At 51.3% G+C, this 21,851-nt stretch overlaps 6 protein-coding genes across 6 annotated transcripts; 3 read left to right on the top strand and 3 right to left on the bottom strand.

Annotated features, from left to right (window-relative positions):
• Positions 1-190: 190 nt before the first annotated feature.
• Positions 191-2,048, top strand: CONPUDRAFT_159095 (uncharacterized protein; the record flags this gene model as incomplete). The annotated part of the gene is made up of 5 exons (XM_007776156.1): positions 191-400; positions 446-796; positions 855-1,175; positions 1,224-1,355; positions 1,407-2,048. 5 exons carry the CDS (start codon positions 191-193, stop codon positions 2,046-2,048), a joined length of 1,656 nt encoding a protein of 551 aa, XP_007774346.1.
• Positions 2,049-3,281: 1,233 nt separating this feature from the next.
• CONPUDRAFT_169421 (E1-like protein-activating) lies at positions 3,282-6,263 on the top strand. The gene is made up of 9 exons (XM_007776155.1): positions 3,282-3,621; positions 3,728-3,836; positions 3,934-4,122; positions 4,181-4,312; positions 4,382-4,713; positions 4,769-5,273; positions 5,352-5,477; positions 5,535-5,990; positions 6,055-6,263. The coding sequence occupies exons 1-8, from the start codon at positions 3,401-3,403 to the stop codon at positions 5,988-5,990; spliced, it is 2,070 nt and encodes a 689-aa protein (XP_007774345.1). The 5' UTR covers positions 3,282-3,400; the 3' UTR covers positions 6,055-6,263.
• Positions 6,264-6,632: 369 nt separating this feature from the next.
• Positions 6,633-8,338, bottom strand: CONPUDRAFT_77290 (uncharacterized protein; the record flags this gene model as incomplete). Its single annotated transcript, XM_007776154.1, has 9 exons — positions 6,633-6,809; positions 6,903-6,957; positions 7,022-7,247; positions 7,309-7,449; positions 7,510-7,569; positions 7,745-7,802; positions 7,896-8,030; positions 8,157-8,176; positions 8,323-8,338. 9 exons carry the CDS (start codon positions 8,336-8,338, stop codon positions 6,633-6,635), a joined length of 888 nt encoding a protein of 295 aa, XP_007774344.1.
• A 1,951-nt stretch (positions 8,339-10,289) lies between these two features.
• On the top strand, positions 10,290-12,577 carry CONPUDRAFT_65625 (uncharacterized protein; the record flags this gene model as incomplete). Its single annotated transcript, XM_007775903.1, has 6 exons — positions 10,290-10,620; positions 10,674-10,835; positions 10,888-11,044; positions 11,093-11,448; positions 11,501-12,093; positions 12,146-12,577. 6 exons carry the CDS (start codon positions 10,290-10,292, stop codon positions 12,575-12,577), a joined length of 2,031 nt encoding a protein of 676 aa, XP_007774093.1.
• Positions 12,578-12,964: 387 nt separating this feature from the next.
• On the bottom strand, positions 12,965-14,633 carry CONPUDRAFT_159092 (uncharacterized protein; the record flags this gene model as incomplete). Its single annotated transcript, XM_007776153.1, has 3 exons — positions 12,965-13,816; positions 13,875-14,213; positions 14,622-14,633. 3 exons carry the CDS (start codon positions 14,631-14,633, stop codon positions 12,965-12,967), a joined length of 1,203 nt encoding a protein of 400 aa, XP_007774343.1.
• Positions 14,634-18,318: 3,685 nt separating this feature from the next.
• Positions 18,319-20,761, bottom strand: CONPUDRAFT_77286 (uncharacterized protein; the record flags this gene model as incomplete). Its single annotated transcript, XM_007776152.1, has 10 exons — positions 18,319-18,718; positions 18,771-18,926; positions 18,975-19,170; positions 19,224-19,376; positions 19,423-20,069; positions 20,209-20,235; positions 20,294-20,377; positions 20,447-20,518; positions 20,569-20,631; positions 20,682-20,761. The coding sequence occupies 10 exons, from the start codon at positions 20,759-20,761 to the stop codon at positions 18,319-18,321; spliced, it is 1,878 nt and encodes a 625-aa protein (XP_007774342.1).
• Positions 20,762-21,851: the final 1,090 nt, after the last annotated feature.

Genomic DNA, 21,851 nt, shown 5'->3' with positions numbered 1-21,851 from the left:
TCTAGCAAAGAGATCGATTATACACGAGGCGGCATGGCAGTGACCATGCAGCCTTCTTTCCCCTTGCATGATTCCTTCGTGCGGCCTTGCAGTGTCCATGCTGCAACCGGCCTGCGTTACTCACACAGGCTGTCGCCGAGTACTTCTATGGTACGTCGAACGGCTCCTGCTCCCTATTCCCTTTACCGTCATGTCCGACCCCGCAGGCGAGGATTACCGCGACGCGATGCGCGACATCGAGTCAAGCACTTCCGACGAGGATAAATCCGACGAGGACGAAGCCAACGGCGACGGCGATGCCGCTGACAACAGGGCCCAGGAAACGACGGATGAAACCTTGGCGCAGGCTCGAGTCATGGCCACGGATGCTGACAACGCAACCGTGCCTCAATTACGCTCGGTACGTTCTCTCGTCGCGTTCCATCTCACTGACTCACTGTTTCAGGGCTTGAAATTCGCGCAAGCTCAATGCACTAAGTCTCATTCGACAATCTTGGAGCTCCGCCGTCGCATCCAGGAGCTAGAGGAGGAGCTCGCCCAGGCCACGTCAAAGAGGAAGCCTACGACTATCGAATCCAAGGTCATCGAAGTCGGTCGCCAGTTCGTCTATCTATTTCGCCTCATCCCCCCCAACTATTTGTTCCCGCTTCGTGGTGTCGAGCCTCTCGATCCTCGTCATCCATCACGGTTCAAGGACATCGAAAAACGCCGCCGCTGTCTAGTCACCGAGTTCGTCAAGTTCCTGTCGCCCGAACTACGCAAGGCTGTCGCCAACTACCCGAATTTCCAGGAAAAGGTACGTATATTAACAGTGTTCATTCCTTCACTTTGTTTATTCTAATTTATGCTCTTAGTTTCTTCAAGGCGCGAGGTCTGAAATCGGCATCTTCGTCAACTCCGTCAAGTCTCAGTGCCCGCATATTTATGCCGGGCTCAACATCGGCAGCCTTGGGCTCTCGACTGCGGAGAACCTCCCGAAGGATCCCGTCGTTAAGTGGCTTCTCGAGGACCCGTTTGCATCCGACGACTCGGAGGAACGCGCCAGCAATGAGGGTGACAAGGAGGAGGAGGAGGAGGAGGAGGTAGATGCCGTCCCCACCTTTCCGAGGATCCTTTTCCAGGATCCCAGCCTTCCTGACGGTGAAGAGCTCTTTAGGGCGACCGCTTTAATCAATGTGAGTTTTTTTTAAACTTGTTAATGCTATTCTAACTTCATATGTCAGGCGGCTAAAGCTGCTCTATTCGGACCGTCTTCGTTGAACGGTCGCGGCGGCTCTGGCGGTCCGAGACCGCGCGCGGTGAGGTGGAGCATGAAGGGGGTCACGCCTGGTCTCATTTGTGCCTTAGCAATTTTAGTACGTATAATTCTAACTACTTGTCGACCCGCTAGCTAACCCGATCTCTAGGTAATCCACCGACTTACTATGGACAACGACTTCAATTCCACGGGCAAAGTCACGCACGTCAACTGGGATGCTCGATTCGACGAGTACCTCGCTGTATTGAACAGAAACCTCGAATGGACCGACAAGTTGCTAGCGTATTGGGACGCGATCCTTTTCCCCAAATCCGGATCTACGAAGAAGGCCGGTCGTGCAGCGCCTCGTGATCCAATCGATCGCGCCAACTCTCTTTTCGACAAGCTCCAGGCCCGTACCATGTCAGCCGAGCCCGAACCTTCCGGTGCCCCGGCCAACTCGGACTCTGCATCCGCTGCTCTCAAGATTCAGCAGCAGATCGGTCAGTTGTCTATTACGGACTCGACCGCGCCGGTCGACACTGCGCCGGCGGTTTCTAGCGCTCGCGCTCGATCGGTTCGTGCATCGCCCGTTCCGTCCACCTCGCTCGCGCAGCAGCCTTCGAGCTCCGCCTCGGCGGCATCCCTTGAGATCATCCCTGCAGATGTACCAACTCAGGCTGACGTTCTCGCCACGAAACCCGCCCGCAGGACCCGCCAAACGGCCCGGTCGACCCAGGATGGGGATCAGGAGTCATCTAGCAAGGCGAAGCGCAGCGCCGGCGGTGCTAAACGCAACAAGGCTACCTAGAAGTACTCGAATTCATCATATACTAGCTCTATAGCTCGTGTATACTTAGTAATATACTTAGTATACAACTTCTATTCATTCTCGTGACTACCCTTTTTCTATATGTGAGATTGAGTGATGGTACGCGCCTCTGTGTTTAGTGCAACATCACAAAAAGCGATTGATTAGATTTGAAAGACTGCTATTATAATAGTCCCGCATAAATCAGTATATAGGGAACCGAGTATCTTTAGTGTTAAGAGCCATCATGGCCTAGCGGGAACTATGCTAGTGAGTACTTTCACCTTTATTATTCTTAGAGTGCAAGTGTTCGAATCCGGGCTACGCCAACTAATAATGATTAATAAGTAATAATTCTACAACCGTATAACAAATTGTGAAGGCAGCGTGTGTAAGTAACGTAAGTAAACATAAGTAAGAAACGTAAGTAAGGGATCAGCAATAAGTAGTAACAAAACCAATAGAACGGTAGTAATAAAACTTGAAGTCGCTTAGTAGCCGTCCGACGGACAGTTAACCATTTTGGGATGCTTCTCCGATCATTATGATCCCTTTGTAATGAGGCGTTCCTGGCGCGCCCGCACGCGCATGGCCATGTGATTCTGATCGATCACAATGCATCTCCATGGCGTCATCCTGTGCCCCATTGCGATGACATCTCTATGCCATCGCTATGATTGGCCCGGCTCATTGACATGATTCCCCTTGCCGATGGAAAAGCTTTGTGATCGTAAGTGCCTTTCATTTTAATGCAATTAAATGCCAGACAGCATTGGAATGGTTCCCAAAGGTTAGCGATGCTCGTGAGAAAGTTCCGACATAATGTTGCAGGTCTGAACTGCTCAAGTGAATTTCACCAGTTTAGCGAGCACGATCAAAACGCTTTGTGATTTGGCACCAGAATACCGAGACAGTAGACTCGAGTGGGATCGTGACGTTGGAGGGCGTTCAGCTACGGTAACGTCCGTTCGGGTAATGCGTCGCGTAGAGGCGCAGATTGAGCACCATCTCCCCTTTATGTCCTCCCAACATGAGTGTGCTCGCCCCTGCTGATCCGGAAAGTTCGCTCTGCTTGAAGGCCTACACTGGCATGTCCACCTGGCTCAGCGTAACAGATAAGCGAAGGAAAGATAGGGGCATTTCCCAAAACGAGTAGAAGCTTCCGCTCCGAGGGCCGAGGTTTCCTTATGAAGGTACCCCTAGACCTTCGCTATCAGGTCGACGAGAAGCACTGACTAACGCGTGTGTGCGGGCTCCAGATATCGTTGTCTTTTTCTCCCTTTATCTCTTCTCCATCCTCTCCCTCGATCATCAAAGCCTAAACTTTCCAGCCAACGAAGGCGACGAGCACGATGGAAGTCGTCAAATTCGTATCCTTCTCGTCGATCGTGCACCCTGGGTTCTGGCATGAGCTCACCCGGGTAAAGATCGACGTGCTCAAGCTCTCGGATGATACATTGACCATCGGCGGATCGTACGCTCCGGGTAGATCAATCAAAGATAGGGAGACAGGCGGGGAGATCGCGATGCCGTGTAACTTTGCACTGGGCGAAGATGCATTCAAGGAAGTTCAGTGAGTGCTCTTTCAACTGGCTTTCTTCGTGGCGCGGTGTAGCTGTTGAGGAATGCAAGCATCCAACTTGTGTAAGGTGGGTGGCTGACTAACGCGTGCCGCATAGGACAGCAAACTTTGCGATTCCTGTACAGGGCGAGTTCAAGAACTACAATACGATTGAGGATTTCAAAGCCGCAAAGAAGAAGGAGCTGCTCAACAACTTGAGCAACAAGGTGCGCTCCGCTTGTGTTCATATCTTCGTGCCCAAGACTTATGCAGCCTTCTGTTCACCGTCACCTATCTCGTACTCTCCCCTCTTTGTACGCATAGATATGGGACAGCGTCACGAAGGACAAGGACACGTCCATGCTGACACGCTTCTCCCTGATCACGTTCGCGGATCTGAAGAAGTATAGGTACCATTACTGGTTCGCGTTCCCTGCATTCCCGGCCGAGCCTTCGTGGCAGATCGCTCAAGGAGGATGGAAGGCCGCGAGCGAGGAGTCGAGCGCAAAGCAGGTGGGTACCTGCGCACATTCTGCCTGTTTGAATGGCTGAAGAATGTAATCGCTGAAAGCTTTCGACTATCCATACACGCTTAAGCGCGAAGCCAAGCGCGTTCTTCCTCATCAGGCCGGCTGGTGACGATGTTGAAATGGACATGGTCGAGAATTATCAAAGCTTCTTTGCAAATGTTGCGCCTGAGCAGGTATTTCAACACCCTTCACTTTATCATTTCTATCACCAGTTTCAGTACACTCATGTGGAACCGCCTTAGCGAACGATCGGTTTCGTCGATCCCTCCGCACAACCTCAAAATCCAGGATGGCCACTACGCAACCTGCTCTCATACCTGCACGTACACTACCCCACCGACTCGAGCGCCGTGCGTGTTCTCTGTTGGCGTGACTCGGATGTCCCGTCGGCTGCCTCTAGTGGTGGCTGGAAGAGTCGCTTCGGTGTCGTGTCGCTCCCTGCTGGTGCGACAATCGCCGGGCCGACCAAGGCTGTTGGGTGGGAGAAGGCGCCTGCGAGGGGCAAAGACGGTGGGGTCGAGGAGAAGTTGATCCCGAGAATGGCAGATCTGGCGCCTATGATGGACCCGACGAGGTACGCCATTCGCGTCTCGTGATGTCCAAAGCTTAGTACTAACTCTTGTTGGTAGGCTCGCGGACCAAGCAGTCGATCTCAACCTTAAGCTCATGCGATGGCGCATCATGCCCTCCCTCGACCTCGACAAGGTCGCGTCGACGCGGTGCCTGCTGCTGGGCGCCGGCACGCTTGGGTGCTACGTCGCGCGCACGCTGATGGGGTGGGGCGTGCGCACTATCACCTTTGTCGACTCTGCGCGTGTATCGTTCTCCAACCCCGTGCGGCAACCCCTGTTCGAGTTCGCGGACTGTCTCGAGGGAGGGAAGCCGAAGGCTGAGTGTGCTGCCAATGCGCTGAAGAAGATCTTCCCGGGGATGAACACACGGGGGATCGAGCTGTCGATTCCTATGCCTGGGCATCCGATCGAGGGTGGGAAGGACGGGAAGCTTGCGCAGAAGGCCAAGAAGGATGTGGAGGAGCTGGAAAAGCTGTTTGATGAGCATGATGCGGTGTTTTTGCTGATGGATTCGAGGGAGAGTCGGTGGTTGCCCACCGTTCTCGGTGCTTCAAAGGGGAAAGTAAGTTCACGCCTCTCGACAGGGTTTCTTCATCCTTCCTAGGAGAGCGCTCACGAATGTTTTTGCGGCCTCTATTAGATCGTAATGAATGCTGCACTTGGCTTCGACACGTACCTCGTGATGCGCCACGGTGCACGGGCGTCGACTAGCAAGGGCCAACGCCTGGGGTGCTACTACTGCAACGACATTGTCGCACCTGCCGATGTAAACACAATCTGTCGGTTCATGGCAAACCTCGGAAAAGGCTGACACAACCCACAGTCCCTGACAGACCGCACGCTCGACCAGATGTGCACCGTCACGCGCCCAGGTCTCGCACCTATCGCAGCTTCGAGCGCCGTCGAGCTCCTCGTCTCCCTCTTGCAACATCCCGAAGGCCTCCACGCCCCGCCGCCACCGCCCGAGTCATCCAAATCTCAGAATTCTGAAGACGGAGCGAACGAAAGCGTGCTCGGGCTGGTCCCGCATCAGCTGCGCGGGTTTCTCGCGCAGTTCCGGACGATGCCGATTACGGGCGCGGCGTACGACCGATGTACGGGGTGCAGTGAGGCCGTGCTCAAGGCGTATGAGGAGAGGGGGTTTGATATGATGCTTGAGGCGTTCAATGAGACTGGGTATCTTGAGAGGCTGACGGGGCTGGATAAGCTGCATAGCGAGGGGGATGCGGCGTTTGAGGCGGTGGATTGGGATGAGGAAGATGAGGAGGGGGATATGTGAGTGAGTGTTAAGATTGTGTCCGTTAGAGGGGAAGCGTGGAGCTGATACATCCGTTTTTGTGCAGCGAAGATAATGAAGCCATGAAGAACCGTGCTACGGCAAGTAACTCTATCGAGGATCATGCTGAGGAGAACGATGGCACTAAGCGTACAATCGTTCGGAAAATGTGTTTTATATGCGCTCTTGCTTTTTGCCATTGCTATCTGTTATATCGGTTTCACTTATTTTCATCCAGTATGCGAGGGTTTCTCCCAATGTATTACTAGTGTACATATATACCCGTTACCTTGGATTTGCTTGACGTGAGTCACGACTCTATCGTAGCGAAGCAGCGATGTTGCAATGACGGAAATAAATATTTTAATGATATAAAAATGAGAAATAAAACATACATCCTCACGAATAGTGACGTTTGCACAAGCTTGCTGGTAAGGTTGACCTGACCTACTGAGGTTTAGAAAGTGCATGTGTGAAAACCAATACATATGAGCGGGAATAAAATTCAAGAAAGCGAGTCTGGGCTCGGCCCATGTAAACATGAATCAGGATTAGCCAGTGATATAGAGGAGTTGGTTCAGGAAGATATGCGCGATATATTACTCCGTGAGCGAACATGATACCAAGCATGGTACAGGAGACCAGCTATGCCGGCAAGCTAGGGCTTGGACCCGAGTCTTGGCTCTCCACTTGTCGTGGGGCGCTCGCGAATGCTACGGTCATCAGTTCACTTGATCTGGTTGTCTCAGCTTCCATCTCCTTCCAGTACCTCATGCGCAGGCCGAGGATCAACCATGGTCCCGCCATAGCTGATATAAAGGTCTGCGTTACATTATATATTACGGGAAAAATGAGTGACTAGGGGACCGGTGTTGGAGTCAGTACTTTAATAACCGTATTAAGCGTAATTCTCACATTTGAAAGTAAGGGAACTTGGTCTATGGTGGAGAAAATAGCCGTTACGAGCGCGCTAGATGTCCGATACCATATGGTGATCAATAATGAAAAACAAAGTCTTGGTGGTGTGCACTCACATGAAAAAGTAAGCGAAGTTGTCACGAAGGATGATCCATGCAAGACTAGTTGTTCTTTGTCCCTGTAATCTCCAAGCAGGAAGGTGTTTGGAAGCGTAACCCAGTGCAAATGCACACAGAACGACTTCAAACGCCAGGACAGCAGTATTAGACGCAGTGACTGCCCACATTCGATTTTTAGCGAAATTCAAGTTGAGAGCGCAAGAGTTGGTGACAAGCACTTTTACTAACAACAATATTGATTTCGTGAATCATTTACTAATGACGTGGTGGATCAGCCAACGCACCCCAGTATCTCTCACTAGGGACCACAAAGAGGAGACAGCAAATAATGTTTATGACCTGGGTGACGATGAAGCATGGTCCGAGAACAAATAAGATCGACCTCGGTTTTCCAAAGAGTATGTACACCCGAAGACACAGCATCCCTATATCAGGAATGTGACAAACGTGCATCAACGTTGTACATAGAAAAATATCGAACACACCCTGAAGCAGCGAAATTGTGGTTAATATTGATCCTTCTGTAATCACATCCAGGTAGAAGCCTGCATAAATTCAAGCTGTAGTAGCTCCTCGGAGTTATTGAACTTCTATTCTTACACCTAGAGATAGGGTGAAAAACAATTGGATATTAGAGCATATTACTGACATCTATATATTCTCGTTTAATATTTCTGACTTTCCGCGCGATTCCAGATTATCATTGCATGATGCACTCACCTTTGCCGATACCAGTGCCAGACCAATGCTTGCAACTGCCGAAGACATCAAGCACTTGCTATGAATAAATCTCAAGTGCTCACCCATACTAGAACTAACACCAGAATTGAATGAGGTTATTCAAGAACAGTCAGCACTGGTCCGTGCTCACGCTGCGTGCATCAACCCAATATACCGCATCTAAAAATGTGCGATTACAACGCCCGTTATTGATCACAACGCGTCTAAAATGGTGTGGTGTACCAACCGTTCCATAAAGCAAAGTTGACCATGTGAACTTTTTACCCTGAGGACGCGTCATCAACATGCTGCAGTCACCAGTGGGGCAAAAGTAATCGTACCCATATAAAGTCGAACTAATTCAGGTCAGCCAGACATTCAACATATGAACGTCGCAGGGTGTTTTGCACACCTCGGACCCAAGCTTCAGCACTGTGAAGTAAAGATCAAGTTGTCGCCCCCAACTGAAATACTTCACGCACAATAATCATATATAGCGAATGTCAAAACACCAGCTGTTTGAATGATTTATCAGCCTCGTAGTGGCCAATCGTGGATTCCAGAGTTCAAGGACACACCGCCTATGAAATTCATTTTCTGAAAATAGCTTGTTGCAGGATTTCTTGTTCCAGTGCGGAAGTCATGAACGTTCGAATTTGGAGAAGGGGATCAAGGCTGGCGAATCCAGGATGGTGCCTTTAATAGATCAGTCAATGCATAGCTTCCCATGAGTCACGAGTGTACTCCTTGATGCGGCTATATCAACAGCGATGATGAAGTACGGTTATAGAACAAACCGCCTCTTTTTCACTTAGACCATTACCAGAAGTCCAAATTCGTTCGCGCTAGCAGGGCCTTAATCACGAGCTGCCTGTGCTTCATTGATTGTGACTATGCTAATCACGGCTCTTGCCTTTACGCAGTAAAGCCAGATACAGCATCTACACCGCGGATTTTCTTCGAGGTCCCACAAATTATTCAATAGTCGAGCACTCATCTACTGGTTCATATGTAGAAAACTCAGCTACAGGACAATCGGGCCCGCGTCTCACCTCTCACCGCTTGCTTGCTCCGACTACGATGACTCCATGTATACGCAAGGAGAGTCGAGTGAAATTTACGGTATGAGTGTATTATAAACGGATGTGAGTCGTCAAGCAACATAGTAATATAAACACGGGGATACCGAACATGTTCTTACTCGTTGATCTAAGCATGAGTGTTCATTGATCACTGAGTACATGAACCCGCTCTGAACAGAGACGAGACACATGCTCCTACATCATACTAGAAGTCTAACCTCCATCGCGTTTTTTTGTTGCCAGCAATCCCTCAGCCTCCCCCCCTTTAAAGGCCTTTCAGCTCCTCACACACTCAAAACCTAGCCTTGTTCTTAGACCTTTTTCAAAAAGCCATAGTTAATCAGGCAAATTGCAGATTAGCGAGGGAGGAGAGTGAGTATATCGGGTAACAGACGTTGTAACCGTTGTATCAGTTGCGACAGCCCAGTGCAAGGCAGCCAGACGTGCCTTATTCTTTGTCGTTTTCGAGTGGGATTTTACCAGGGCAAAGATCAAAGTTAGGTGGTTTGATGAACATTCCGACGATGAAACAGAAGATGACCTACAGACCAACGCTACGGCACCCATTGCAGAGGCATGGCTGTGGAGCGCGGCGAGGAAGATGAAAGAGGTGGTGAATTTTACATATTGGATGAGAACGAGAGGGCGAGTTGACCGAATATTCGAGGCAACCGCACAGGCGTGAAGAGCGTACATAAATACGACCCAAATTCATCCGTATCCCGATAATATCTACCTCTGCGATATCAATTTCTTTCGTTTCTCATGACGCCCCAGCCCCTCGCATACCACTATCCGGTACTCGTCCGGGCCTGCTATTTACTCACATACTGAACGGCGCCGAGAAAGCTCGAAGCCTAAGTTTGGACACCATAACCGACCCAATGTTACAGTATCGACGGAAACCTCCCCACATAGCGCCCAAACGATATAACTGTGTATCCATTCAGCGGTTGATGGGTGAACTTGCTAAGTTACCGCAACATCAGCTATGGGTCAGCGGGTACTGACTGATGCTTGGGGTCGTTGGCCACCACCGTGACGGATCCAGAAACATCTGACAGTGAATATGAGTGTATTCGGGTGTAAAAGGTGCTATTATTGAGAATCATAAGCTCGAATTTGAAGCCAAGCTTTGTCGATGCCGTATTCCCGCTACCGGAGGTAGTGGGTCTTGGATTAACTTCATGTTACCGAGTCGACCGCTAAAATCTGGCATTTGCGCCAATCACGTGATAATTCTTACTCCGACTAGATTCCGCACTTGTTGCCTGCCATAATCAGAAATACGGAGAAACGAGAAGTCCGGCGCCAGCCGGTCGCGCGCGAGTCCGGCGGGTACGCACGCGGTTATGGGGTCTCCCAAGGAATCAACTGCATGTGACTGCCGCGCGTCGCGCCCTAGCATACCCCTGTAGCATATCCCCGCAGCTACTGTTATCCACCACCTCTATTATAACACTATGTTCATTGGAGATATCCTCCATCGCAATCCTATACTCGAAACTATTGATTTCAACAAGATCCTACATTTCATCCAACTCGCCAGCGAGCTACGATTCGACATCGCCAACGTCGAAGACGGCAGGGTCAACACCGAGGCAGACATCGCGCCTCGATATATGCCAATTGTTCAGCAAGGGTTCATCGCACGTACCGTCGGTATTCGACTACAGCTGATCCCCGTTCTATGGCGGGCATTCAAGGACTTCATTTGGACGAAGCGAAGACCAGCTGAGGAGCAGCAGCAGCTGCTACAAGACTTTGAGGATGGAGGCTGGAGTATTGGCATAAGTGAGCATCCTTACCCTTTATCTATGCTTTGACTGTAACTTTATGCCTCATAGCGATGCATGTACTCGCACCTCCCAGTCGGAAGTGCACAAACGTTCACTGCGAGCGCAAGAATCTCGAGATGCGTGCCCAAGATAAGCAGGTGCGCGACGCCGTCGTCTTTACTAGAGACCATGGCCCTCAAGCAGCCAAGGCTATCCTTCTCACATGTCCAGGTATTCTTTCGAGTCATCGTCATTGCATACAGCTAAACGCAGTACATTACAGCCTGCAAAACATGCTACAGGGACAACTACTGCGTCCATAGCAAGTCAGACACGCGTACCTACTACTTCGACCTTCCCGAGTTCATTCAAGTAGGAGATCATCATTTCGTCGAGACATCAATGGCCAAGGATTGGACCGATAGCATGGTCGTCAGCCAGTACGTATTCCGCTTCGGTTCTGTCTTCTCTACTGAAGGCACGAGCAGTACATCTGCGACAAATCTTGCTACTGTGTATGAGCTATCACGCACTCGAGACCTCGACCTTTACTATTCCCGCCCACGAATATCGCACCGCGACGCACGTCTACCTTACAGCGGTATACTCACCTCCGAACAAGTGTGGCACACCTTTGTTATTCTTGCTCTCCTTCGCAGCCACCGGGTCCGCCGTGTCCCGCTTTCAGTCCCTCACGATGGCAGCCAGCGAGCGCGATTCGAAGACGCGATGAAGCAGCAGAACGAACGCGTTATCAAGCACGGCCAACCCGAGATTACCCACTACTGCGACGCGTGCATGCGCATTTTTGCTAGAGTTAATGAGGATGGTGAACGCGACTTCTGTAAGTTCTAATCATATAGATACTCCCAGCTCAACTTCTGACTCCACTGTAGATAAAACTCAGGTCGTCGTCGCAGATGGCTTGACGATTGGCCATCCCTGTTGCAAGGAGTTTCGCTGTCCCGACCCACTTCAGCACGCTCACGACCACTTTTGCGAGCAGCACTACGGATTGCACAACATATGCTATGTTACCAACTGCAAGCGGTCGTGCACGCCCACCGCAACAACGTCAAAAACCTGTCAGTTAGAGGAACATCAAGAGATGGAACGCCAGAGCCGCGAGCGAACCACGGCAATGTTCGCACTTAGTCGCAGGCGCGAGGCCCAAAAGAAACTCGCTCGAACTGCAGACTCGACCGCCCCCACTGCTGCCGACTTCGAGTTTGACGACGCCGAGGAGTGGTTTGAGGTCGACGGTGCTGGACAGCTCTCCCAGCACATTGATAGCCACCCGGTAAACATTGGCGTCTCTGACGAGGTTGCTTCGCAGGATCAGCGGGCATGTCCGGGCAAGACCCCTCGTGCTCGCAAAATTCTACTATCCCGGCGTCGTACCGCCTGCGAGGTCACTTTTGTCAGGCCATGTGGTGTCATTGTCGGACGGGGCACCATGTTCGGTGCAGAAGCTGTATCTAATGTTCTTGTATGTCCTCTAATCTCTCTATCGCATCTAGCTAATATTCTCATTATTCCAGGACATGGGGGAAGTCTTGTTCTCCGTCCCTGGCGCTCAGAAACCGGAGCATTTTATATACGACACCGCATGTGACGCCCACCGACAAGCTAGGAACCGCGAGAGCGATTTCTGGAAGTCTGTCGGGATGTGCGTCGACGTTTGGCACCTCAAGAACAAGCACAAGACCACTCATACGTACTGTCGCGACCACTGCAACCCGGCCGATTATCCTGAGCTCAAGACGGCCGACGGAAAAGGGTGGTATTTTAACACGTCCATCGCAGAGCAGGTGAACGTCTGGCTGGGCGGGTACCAGGCCATCGTGCGGGAGATGCTCCCCACGAAGTATAACTTTTTTCTAGATGAGATGGTTCGCCTCAGAAATATTAACACGCTTGAGTCTCTCAAGCGTAAGCATCTCGTCCCTACTTACTATCCTGTCGGATCATAACGCTTTGTACTCATGTTTTTTTATCTTGTCCTTGTCCACTCTGTATTGATATGTCACATAATACATTGTCAAACTCATTGTCAAACTGGTTTATGAGAGTGAAACATCGCCCGAGACAAAACAAAATACAGAGAAATGTACATGATTAGGTATCTAGTTAATGTCATCACCGTCAACATCCACTACCTCTGAGTCTGGTGCACGCAGCCTGACCGCATGCGTCACGAAGTCCCATAGGCCAAGCGGTGTGCGGCCGTTGTCCAGCATATTGTCACGGTAAGCTTGCGGGACCTTCTGCCAGCGCTTCTTAGCGTCACTGAAGGTTTGCTTGACATAGCGAGCGCCGTAGATGGCTTCGAAGCGGGCGCGGGCGGTCATCCAGGCGAATCAAAGATCCTTCATCTGCTCGAAACCGTCAATAATGTCGACGGCGGGCCAGCCGTTGGGCCACGGCTTAGTCGAGCGCCCTCCTCCAGAAATCATGCTCTGAGGCTCCGGGAGCCGTCTGGGCATAGCGCGCTCGACCGCCTGCATAGACAAGGCAGGGGTGTCGTCATCAGAAAGCACAAGCGTCGGGGATACAGTGCCAAAGTCCGTCCGCTTGGAATAGCCATTCTGCACAGCAATATCGGCGAGGAGTTTATGGATGCACACCGGCGAGGGCGACCGAGGGAGCGAGGGCGTTGATGTGAGCGAACCTGAGTCAGAGCTCGAAGAAAGCTGGCTGGAGCTCGAAGAAATCTGGCTGGATGGTGAAAGAGTGTCCAGTTTGCGCCGTTTGCCGGGCGCGTTGTCAGGAACAGAGAACATCGATCCACTGGATGATGATGACAATGAGGATGGCCACGCTGGCGAGACGGTGCGCTTTGCCTGCTTTGCATCTTGGCGACGAAGCTCCCGCTGCCGAGGCAGGTTCGTATTGGCGTTCCCCGGCAAGGTGTTCAGTCTTTCGTCGAGGATATCATCGAAGTCCTTGCAGGTGGTGACACCTGCACGGCGCAAGAATAGGAAGCCGTTCGACTTCACCATGAACCGGTGGCGGAGACTGCACCCCTTCCAGGTGCCAGATACGAGGTCGTAGTATTCGATCCCTGGGATATCTTCCCCCGCGAGTTTATTCAGCGCCGCCAAGACAGAGGGACGAGGAAGGTCCTCGTGCACAGAGAAGAGAGGGAAGAAGGGCACCTCAGAGTGCTCGTCGGCCGAATCCTGCAATGTACGGAGTATGCACTGAGCTTCCTAGAGTTTGAGTCATAAGTAACCGATTAAAAAAAAGGGAAAATAGAAGGATACGAACCTGGAGCCAGAAGTACATGTCGAATGCTCGTTTGCCAGCCTGCGTGCGCGAAAAGTATTCCTTCTCATCACACCTGTATTTGACATGTCCGTCATGCGAGTACTCCCACTTCCGTCGCCAGAGCTTGTTGAGATGGTCTGTATGGCGAGGAGCGTCAGGGTGTTCATCCGGGACCGCAATGTCCACGACGAGACTGCGCAAGGGAGTAGGGGTGGGCTCTGGTAGAGGATCGTTGAGGAAAGAATAGTCGTCCTCCCGGGCTTCGTCTTGAGGCGCTGCAGCAAGCAGCCGAGCCACGTCGTCCGATCCAGCGTCTAGTGCAGTAAATGGTACATAGGGCTGGGATGCAGCCGTGGTCGTGCGTTTACATGTAAGTTTGATGGAATCTACCAGAGAAGCTTTGCCAAAAACGGTGGATCACACTGATTCGCGAAAGACGTGGATCCCTTAGGATCCGTCTCACAGGCAAAAAATTGGATCTTCTTCGTGGGATTTCCGGCACATTGGGCGGCGTCACGGCGCTGGGTTTGAATGGTTGAACATGGTAAGTGTATTAAATCAGCATTTCTTCATCAAATGTAATACATGGCTAGTATTCGCGATTGGATAAGAGCGCGCCACTTCTTATGGCAATCGTTTAGCACAACTAGAACTCGATCCCGCCTCACATATACGCAAGCACTCAATGCGCCGCCGTCAACGCGTTGACGCTCCCGCGTTTCCTTTCTTCCCTTCCCTTCTCTTCACCTGTCCGTACATTCCACCCAAATCCCACCTCGCACTTATCTTAGGTATGCTGTCATTATACTGGCCTAAGTGAATGCTAATGTCAGGATCATGTCCAGTATGTCTGAGGAACGCTCTCGCGCTTCGCCGTTGCGCACGGCTGCCGCTGAAGGTGACGCCGATGCCGAGGAAGGACCAGAGTCGGATGAGCCCGCTGCCACCCTCGCAAACGCCCAAACTACAGCAGATCAAACCCGCGCCTCGTCCAAAGCCCCTTCGAAGGAGGCTCCAGTCACCAAAAATCCTGAGGACCCCGAGTATTTCGTCGAGAAACTCCAGCGGCACTGGGCCCAAGGCGAAATCAAGCTTCTCCTTGAGGGTCATCTCGATGGCTTTCGCAAGGCTCGCCAGCAGAGTAACACTCGCACTCGCGACTACCTCGCTCGTGTCGTGAACGAGTACTTCGCCCTTGTTCCTTGGAGGAACAAAGTGTCCGACCCCGTTCCAGCCAAGGATGACCCCATCAGATCTCGCCCTCCGGAAACGCTGAGCGACATTGAAACGTTGCAGAAGGCGCGCAAGTTGACAGCTATGGAAAGTGTGAGTCCGTCCATTCATGCAACGTGCAGCCTTGTATTTTCACTGAGCGTCTACTAACTTTTTATTCGTTGACAGTCTATTGAACGATGGCTTAAAGCCCGCGTCGACGCCTCAAGGATTGCTGGGCGGCCCGGCAACAAGGAGAATGACGTCTGGACTCGCATCGCCAAGCAACTCGCCGGCATCTCTCCTTCTAAACCCAAAAAACTCTCTGCCGTTCAGCGCTGGTCCAAAGATCACTACGAAAAAGACGTCAAGTCGGACTTTGAGGCGCGGTGGGCTACCGAAAAACACCGACTTGGCACCAAGAATCACGCCCAGTTTCGAGAGACTGTCACCAGCGAGCATTTCAAAAATCTCTCGAAGGCCAAGCAGGACGACTGGGCGAAGAAGGCCTCAGACGATCACGATCAGGAGCTCGCGGAGTGGAAGGCTGCGCTCGAAGCGCCAACGGACACATCCCCCGAAGGGCGACAAAAGTGAGTTCTTCATATGTTGTCATTTCTGTGCTCCGATTCTCACATCCATAAGGGCTATCGACTCCGTGACGGACTTCTCTGGTCCTTTTCTCGAGGCTATCGCAGATGCAACCGGATGGACGGGTGCGCTGATTCTAGGAGGACCCGAGCCACGGCGAGCAGGGCGATTGAATGTCATAACGTGAGTAGATTTGCTTCGATGTGTTACTTGCCATCACGGTGTTTTAAACACGAGTTTGAACCATCTAGAACGCACATGGGGAAGAATTTGGCGGACAAGCCCTTGAATTGGCAGGCGTGGGACGAAAACAAGTGGAAGGTCGTCAATAAGTTATTTTTGACGTTTTTGGAGACATGCTACAGTAAGTTTTCTGTTACTACACTAGACCGTATCTGAGGCAATATTTCAGCAAAAGAAATGAAAGATCTCTGCGCGCTCTCGGATTCGAAAGATATCAAGGTCACGCCAGAGATGCTGGATGCCCTCCTGACCTTACCCGACAACTCCAACAAACGCGACCAGCAGGCCGATCCTGGGTCGTCGAAGCCCCCGCCTGCAAACGTCTCTCATCCCCGCGATGCGCCTTCGAAGGATGCACAGACCACGTCGTCGAAGGGAAGCCATGACGCGTCATCGAAAGAAAAACGTGACAAGTCTTCAAAGGGAAAACGCAACACGTCGTCAAAGGGAAGACGTGACGCGTCGTCGAAGGGCGAACATGACGCATCGTCGAAGGGCGAAAGCAATGTACCTTCGAAGAGAAAACGCGAGGCGAAGGGGAAGCGCAAGGCTTCGTCCTGCACTTCAGACGAGGATTCGCAGACGGCCCAGACTTCGGATACCGACAGCGATGCACCACCTGTTCAGAAACTGTACAATACACGCGGTCGCTCAAGTTTGATGGTACCCAACGCTGCACCAGCCTCTCGCATTGAAAACGGTATTTTATTGATGTCTCGCTTCTATGTTTTCTTACTAACAGAGTACCTTTCATGTCAACAGCACGCGCCGCCGAAAGCGCAGAGAGGCAAGTCCCTACATTTGTCGTCCCTTCTCATAACTCATGGTTTATGACGCCACCTTTGACATCTTTCAGCGGAGTTCTGGCACAAACGTAAGTCATCGATGTTCAGAGAACATTCTGGCAATTTCCCCTTCCAATTCCCCCGGCTCATTGATCTGGTCAGCGCCGGCGATTCTAGCACCAACGTAACGTCCCCCACTCTCGCCCCGTAAGTCCTGTCCACTGCTACTTTTGTCTAAAATCCATATCGGTGCTCATCAAAATCACCATCAGAATCGGGCACGAAACGGCTCCGCCCGTCGGTGGAACTCAAGGTACGTGTTCCAACCCATTTTCCCTTGTTGGCCGCTGCTCATGGGGCTTCTCCTCGGTTCTACAACGTTCCAGATGCGCGGGATGGTGTGGATGGCGCCATCTCCACTAACCTATCCAATGTGCACTTACTCGAGGGCGCGCCAAAGTGGGCTGCGAACGCGTTTCAATACCTTCGATCCCCCGACTCGCTATCCCTTGCGGACCGCAAACTCGTTGGGAAGGGCAGGAAGGACGAAATCACCGATCGCCAAGGCTGGAGCCTTCCGACGGCATACGCAGGTCTACTGGAGCAGTACCTGTTCCTGGAGAAGTCGTCTGGCTTCCTGGCCTCAGCAGGAGCTGCTGGCCTCCTTGACTCGCACGGGCGACCGTGGCAGATTCCTTGGTGGATCAGCCGTGCGCGTGCTATGGGTGTTCGCCCCGAAGTTAAGGACATCGAGGAGCTTGCAACCACGTGGTGGGGGTGGTGGGCCACCCTTCAGCCGTCTTGGCGCCAGATCGAGGCGCCCTTTGGGCCTGGAGCACCCTCTCTTCCCCGCCAGGATGACGGAGAGTGGTGTTCCCTCGATAAGCCAGGGCCAAACGGATTACTTTCCGTTATCGTTGCCCTTAAATGGTGGGGTTCCGAGACCGCGGCGGCGGCGGCGGATCCACGCTGGACGGCAGCTGTAGAAGATGTTCAGTGGGTCATGAGGTGCATCACTCGCTCGCGCAATCAGTAAGTCTTTATCCCGAGCTCAAGTTTAATTGTCCGAACTTATTGTCTATCTCTCGCAGAAGCAAACGCCCATCCGAGAACGCAGGAGAGATAAAGGTCGTAAAACGTTCCCGTCGTAGATAGTCATTCAGAATATGCATCCCCTTGTACTAGCGTGTCATGGCTTATTGGAATGCCAGCAATTCTTGATCGTACTTGACGTTAGCCTTCACAATAAATCAGAAGCTATTCAGCTCCTATTGTTAGTTCTCCCACGGCGAACAAATGAGTCAAGACAAGGGCTAACTTTGCTAGGAACTTTGCGTGGTCCCCGGCAACCGCGGGAGTAAAATCAATCATATTCTATTTGAGTGTCTGGCAACTGTTCGGTCTATTAGTGGAGATTCTCAGTGGCGTAGCCAATTCGAATTAACTTGTCCGAGCTCTCCGAGCGCACGTGGACATTCACTTGGAAGGTATGGACTATCATTTCGCATCATGTTCCGGGTTTCATGCATTGGCACGCCATCAATTGAGACAAGACTGTTTTTGTTTTCAGTGTTACAAGATAGTACAAGATAGTAGCAATTCGTACAGTAAAACTACAGGGGTTCATCCTGCCAAAGGAAAAGCTTGCGCTCCCAGACTTCATACATCTCAACAGGGCCGCGCCGTAATCGTGCGGCAACGTCCTCTGCAATAGCAATGTGCCTCGTCAACGTGCGACCAACCGCGTCGCAGCGTCGATAGAGCTTACAGTTGCTGCCGACAAGCTGACGAAGGGAGTCTTGTACACGATGAATCGCTTCATGCAGAGTCAAGAGGTACACCGACCTCTCCGTGACAATGGAAAGATCGCCATCCGGTGTCTCTTCGTTGGTTTTCGACCCATCGAACTCACTAATCAGCCTGAGTCCCCAGCCCTGAGGAGTCCTGTTGATGTACCTCAGTGCGAGGTCGTTGACGAAGTCAATGGCATCCTTGCAGCCGTCAACGGACCATCTACGAGGTCGAAGTTTAGTACATCATCACAAGTGAGATAAACACAACGTACATCGCGAAGTCATTACCGAGCACGTCGTCAGGGTCGTCGACGTACGACGCGATCAAAGAAACTTGCTCGCCGACGTATACAACGGGATGCAAGGGATTGCCGTGACGACGTGTCGCATCCCGGCCTTCGCGGCGCGCAATTAAATTTGACCTTGTCCTATCAAGCTCGTTAGTAGATACTTAGTGGAAGCACGATGGGACATACGCGGAATATGTATCTAGTCGAAGACGCAGCTTCAACCGTTCGCGATCTTTTTGCGGCATGGCAGTGAGATCTTCGACGGTCGGCTCGGAGGTGTGCCAAGGCGAGTCCGCAGAGAGCTCCAAAGGCTCCATGAGACGTGTGTGGGACTGCATAATGTGAGTGAGGACCAGGCGAGCTGGGGCGCCTGCGGAGTGGCCTGATAATATATACGTGCATGAGGTAACTTGAAAAGGAACCAAGGTTACTCACTTCGAATTATGCTCTGATCTTGTGTGCCGAATTTCGCTGGATACACTCGGCTGCATCCACACTGATGGACGATACATAAAATTGGGTGGAAGTCGTCAACAGACAGAGAATAGGATGTCAATGCCAAGATGGTTTTATTGTAGATACAGCTGGCTACAACAATGTTATTACAGTTCCCGGGTTTGGTACAAAAGCTGACCTCGATCGCGCATGTCTGCGAGGCCGAGTGCTCCCTCGAAAGACATGATACCATATATCTCTGTGATGGCTCGGACAACCTCAACTAATCTATAGATTTGAGTTTGGATACCAGTGCTCTCGGCCATCGAAGCGGCCTGAGACCTAGTTTCGCGCGCCGAATCCATTATAATGTCTACCCCTGAATGGAAGTCAGACGTCTCGTCCCGGAGACGATTTCTTCTGGCGTCAGATCGTGAGTTAATGAACGCGAGGCTTAGTTCATCTAAGCGGCCTCTGATATCGCCGCCGAAGAGCGCAAGAAGCCGACTGCTGATCTCACCGGGGCTAGATAGGACAGAGGGTTCCATTGTGGGGCTAAGGTTGGACTTATTGATTAGGTTCCGAGTCGACGTCGGCGTGGGGCTTGCCCGCGTGTACACGTCTGAAGCCGGATAAGTGTTGGAAGGCCTGACTGGGCTAGGGCTTGGGCTAGATGGCCAAAGAGGACTGGTCATCATGATGGCGCTGGGACGACGGGTGACGCAGGGCGATGCCGGTGGGGAGCGAGGAAAGTTGGCCTGAGTGGTGGCTGTCGGTGGATGTGGAGGACCTTCATTCGCATGCGCGGTGGAATATTCTTCAGAGTGAAAATGCATATGCTGTGGTCTATTCGATATCAGTATGGCTTGCTGCAATGTGTGAGGTATAGCGAGATGATCCTACCGTTCGTTTTCAAACGCTTGCACCTCACTTAACGATAACATTAGTCTCTCAGACACTTCACAAGAAGAAGGACCATGCGTACCTTTGATGCATTAACTCCTGCTCATACCTATGGAACACGTTAGCACCAACATTCGGCCACTGTAAAGGGGCGGGCCTTAACGTACAACGCGTCGGACATGGAGCGCCTGTCGCAGATGCTGAGCTGCTCATGACTAGCAACAGGCTCCTCGAGTGCATTCAAGTCCTGGCTATAAGCAAATCGAGCAGCAAGCTCAGGGTCACAGCAATCGTGCAGAGGGAAACCAAGTACAACTTACGTAGGTAGACCACGACCAGACTTGTACACTCGCTTGTTGCGTTTGATTCCGGCGGCACCTTTGTTGGGACCACTGAATCAAATCAGTGTGTGCACTGTCCAGAGAATGCGCCTTAATCTTACTGTGAACTGATGCGCCCAGCGTCACGCTTCACTCTGGCCTTCATATTGATATTCTGGCGATTTCTGCAAGCGTGAGATGCCAGCAGGAGTGGAATTGTTACATAGAAACATACTTCTCATAGTAGCTTGAATTCCATCGACGCTGTGCGTCCTTTTTCTCCTCGAGGGTGGCATATATCTTAGGGCGGCCCATGAGCAGTATCAAGAGAAAGAAAACACTGGCGCGAAGGAGATGAGCGGCGCAGAGAATATGAATGGCCGGCAATGGAGATATGTCGATAAAGGAGGGCGGCGGGGTATAGTTGAAAACGGGCAAAGACTAGCGACGAAGTGTGAATGAGAAGTGTGCGTCCAACCTGGGCCTGAGCGTTTGAACGTTGAACTGTAGGATTCGCGGACACGGTTTACTACTGTAATTACAGCCTTACATACTATTACTAAACCATAGCTCAGATAGGAGCCTATCATAGTTTTATACGAGTTTTACACATAGGCTAATCCATTCCGTAATTTACGGTGTCATGAATCGCATGTAGCATGTCCTCAAAGCCAGAGGCAATAAGTTTATAGACACAGAGGTCATCGCCCAGTTTTCTAGAGCGAAATGGCATGTCTTGCTCAATTGTATATGTGCACGCAACCTTTGGTGTTACAGCTTGCCAATGCGTCCGCCAATTGGACACTACAGCTTGTGTGAGTTTTACAGAACATCATCTAAGTACATCCCTCTGCTGTTCTTCACAGCGTTGAAGTCTTCTGCTCTTTAGTGTCGAATTTGAGCTCTTCAATCGCAGCAGCATGTGCGTAATGAGTACTACTAGCTCGTATGGTGTATGATCAATTCTCCCTTCACCAAAGTCCGTTGTCCATGAGCCGTGTTCATAATACACATGATCATGGTTGCCAGTCCAGTAAAATAACAATGGCAGAGCTATATATTCATTTCATCTGAGTCATTACCGTTACTGCAAATTGACTGCAAAGCACAAGACGCCGTTAAATATATGAAGTCACTACCAATGTTATTCACAAGGTCGATCATGAAGACGGAAGGAACATCCTATGTTTTTCCTTTGATATGTCTGAATCAGACATGTCCGAGGACACCGAGCTCGTTCTGAGATAAGGTTCAATTAAGCTGTACTTCTGATTTGTTCTTGACAATGATCCTCACAACGCCGCCGATAAGGGTCGAAGCAGCGCGCTCGCCGAAAACGATTTGCGTGGGAATCTACCTATTATTAGACTACGTCTCGGGCAACGCCAGAACCTGAACAGGACAG

The sequence above is a fragment of the Coniophora puteana genome (genome assembly GCF_000271625.1).
Source record: "Coniophora puteana RWD-64-598 SS2 unplaced genomic scaffold CONPUscaffold_16, whole genome shotgun sequence".
Taxonomy (NCBI): Eukaryota; Fungi; Basidiomycota; class Agaricomycetes; order Boletales; family Coniophoraceae; genus Coniophora; species Coniophora puteana.
The sequence above is the reverse complement of the archived record's forward strand: the minus strand, read 5'-3'. Positions and strand labels throughout refer to the sequence as shown.

Excerpts from the sequence above, each read along its gene's own strand:
- CONPUDRAFT_169421 (XM_007776155.1), top strand. The coding sequence starts at position 3,401 with ATGGAAGTCGTCAAATTCGTATCCTTCTCGTCGATCGTGCACCCTGGG. Across the intron at positions 3,622-3,727 it reads GATGCATTCAAGGAAGTTCA|GACAGCAAACTTTGCGATTC; the intron begins GTGAGTGCTCTT and ends CGTGCCGCATAG. Across the intron at positions 4,313-4,381 it reads CAAATGTTGCGCCTGAGCAG|CGAACGATCGGTTTCGTCGA; the intron begins GTATTTCAACAC and ends GAACCGCCTTAG.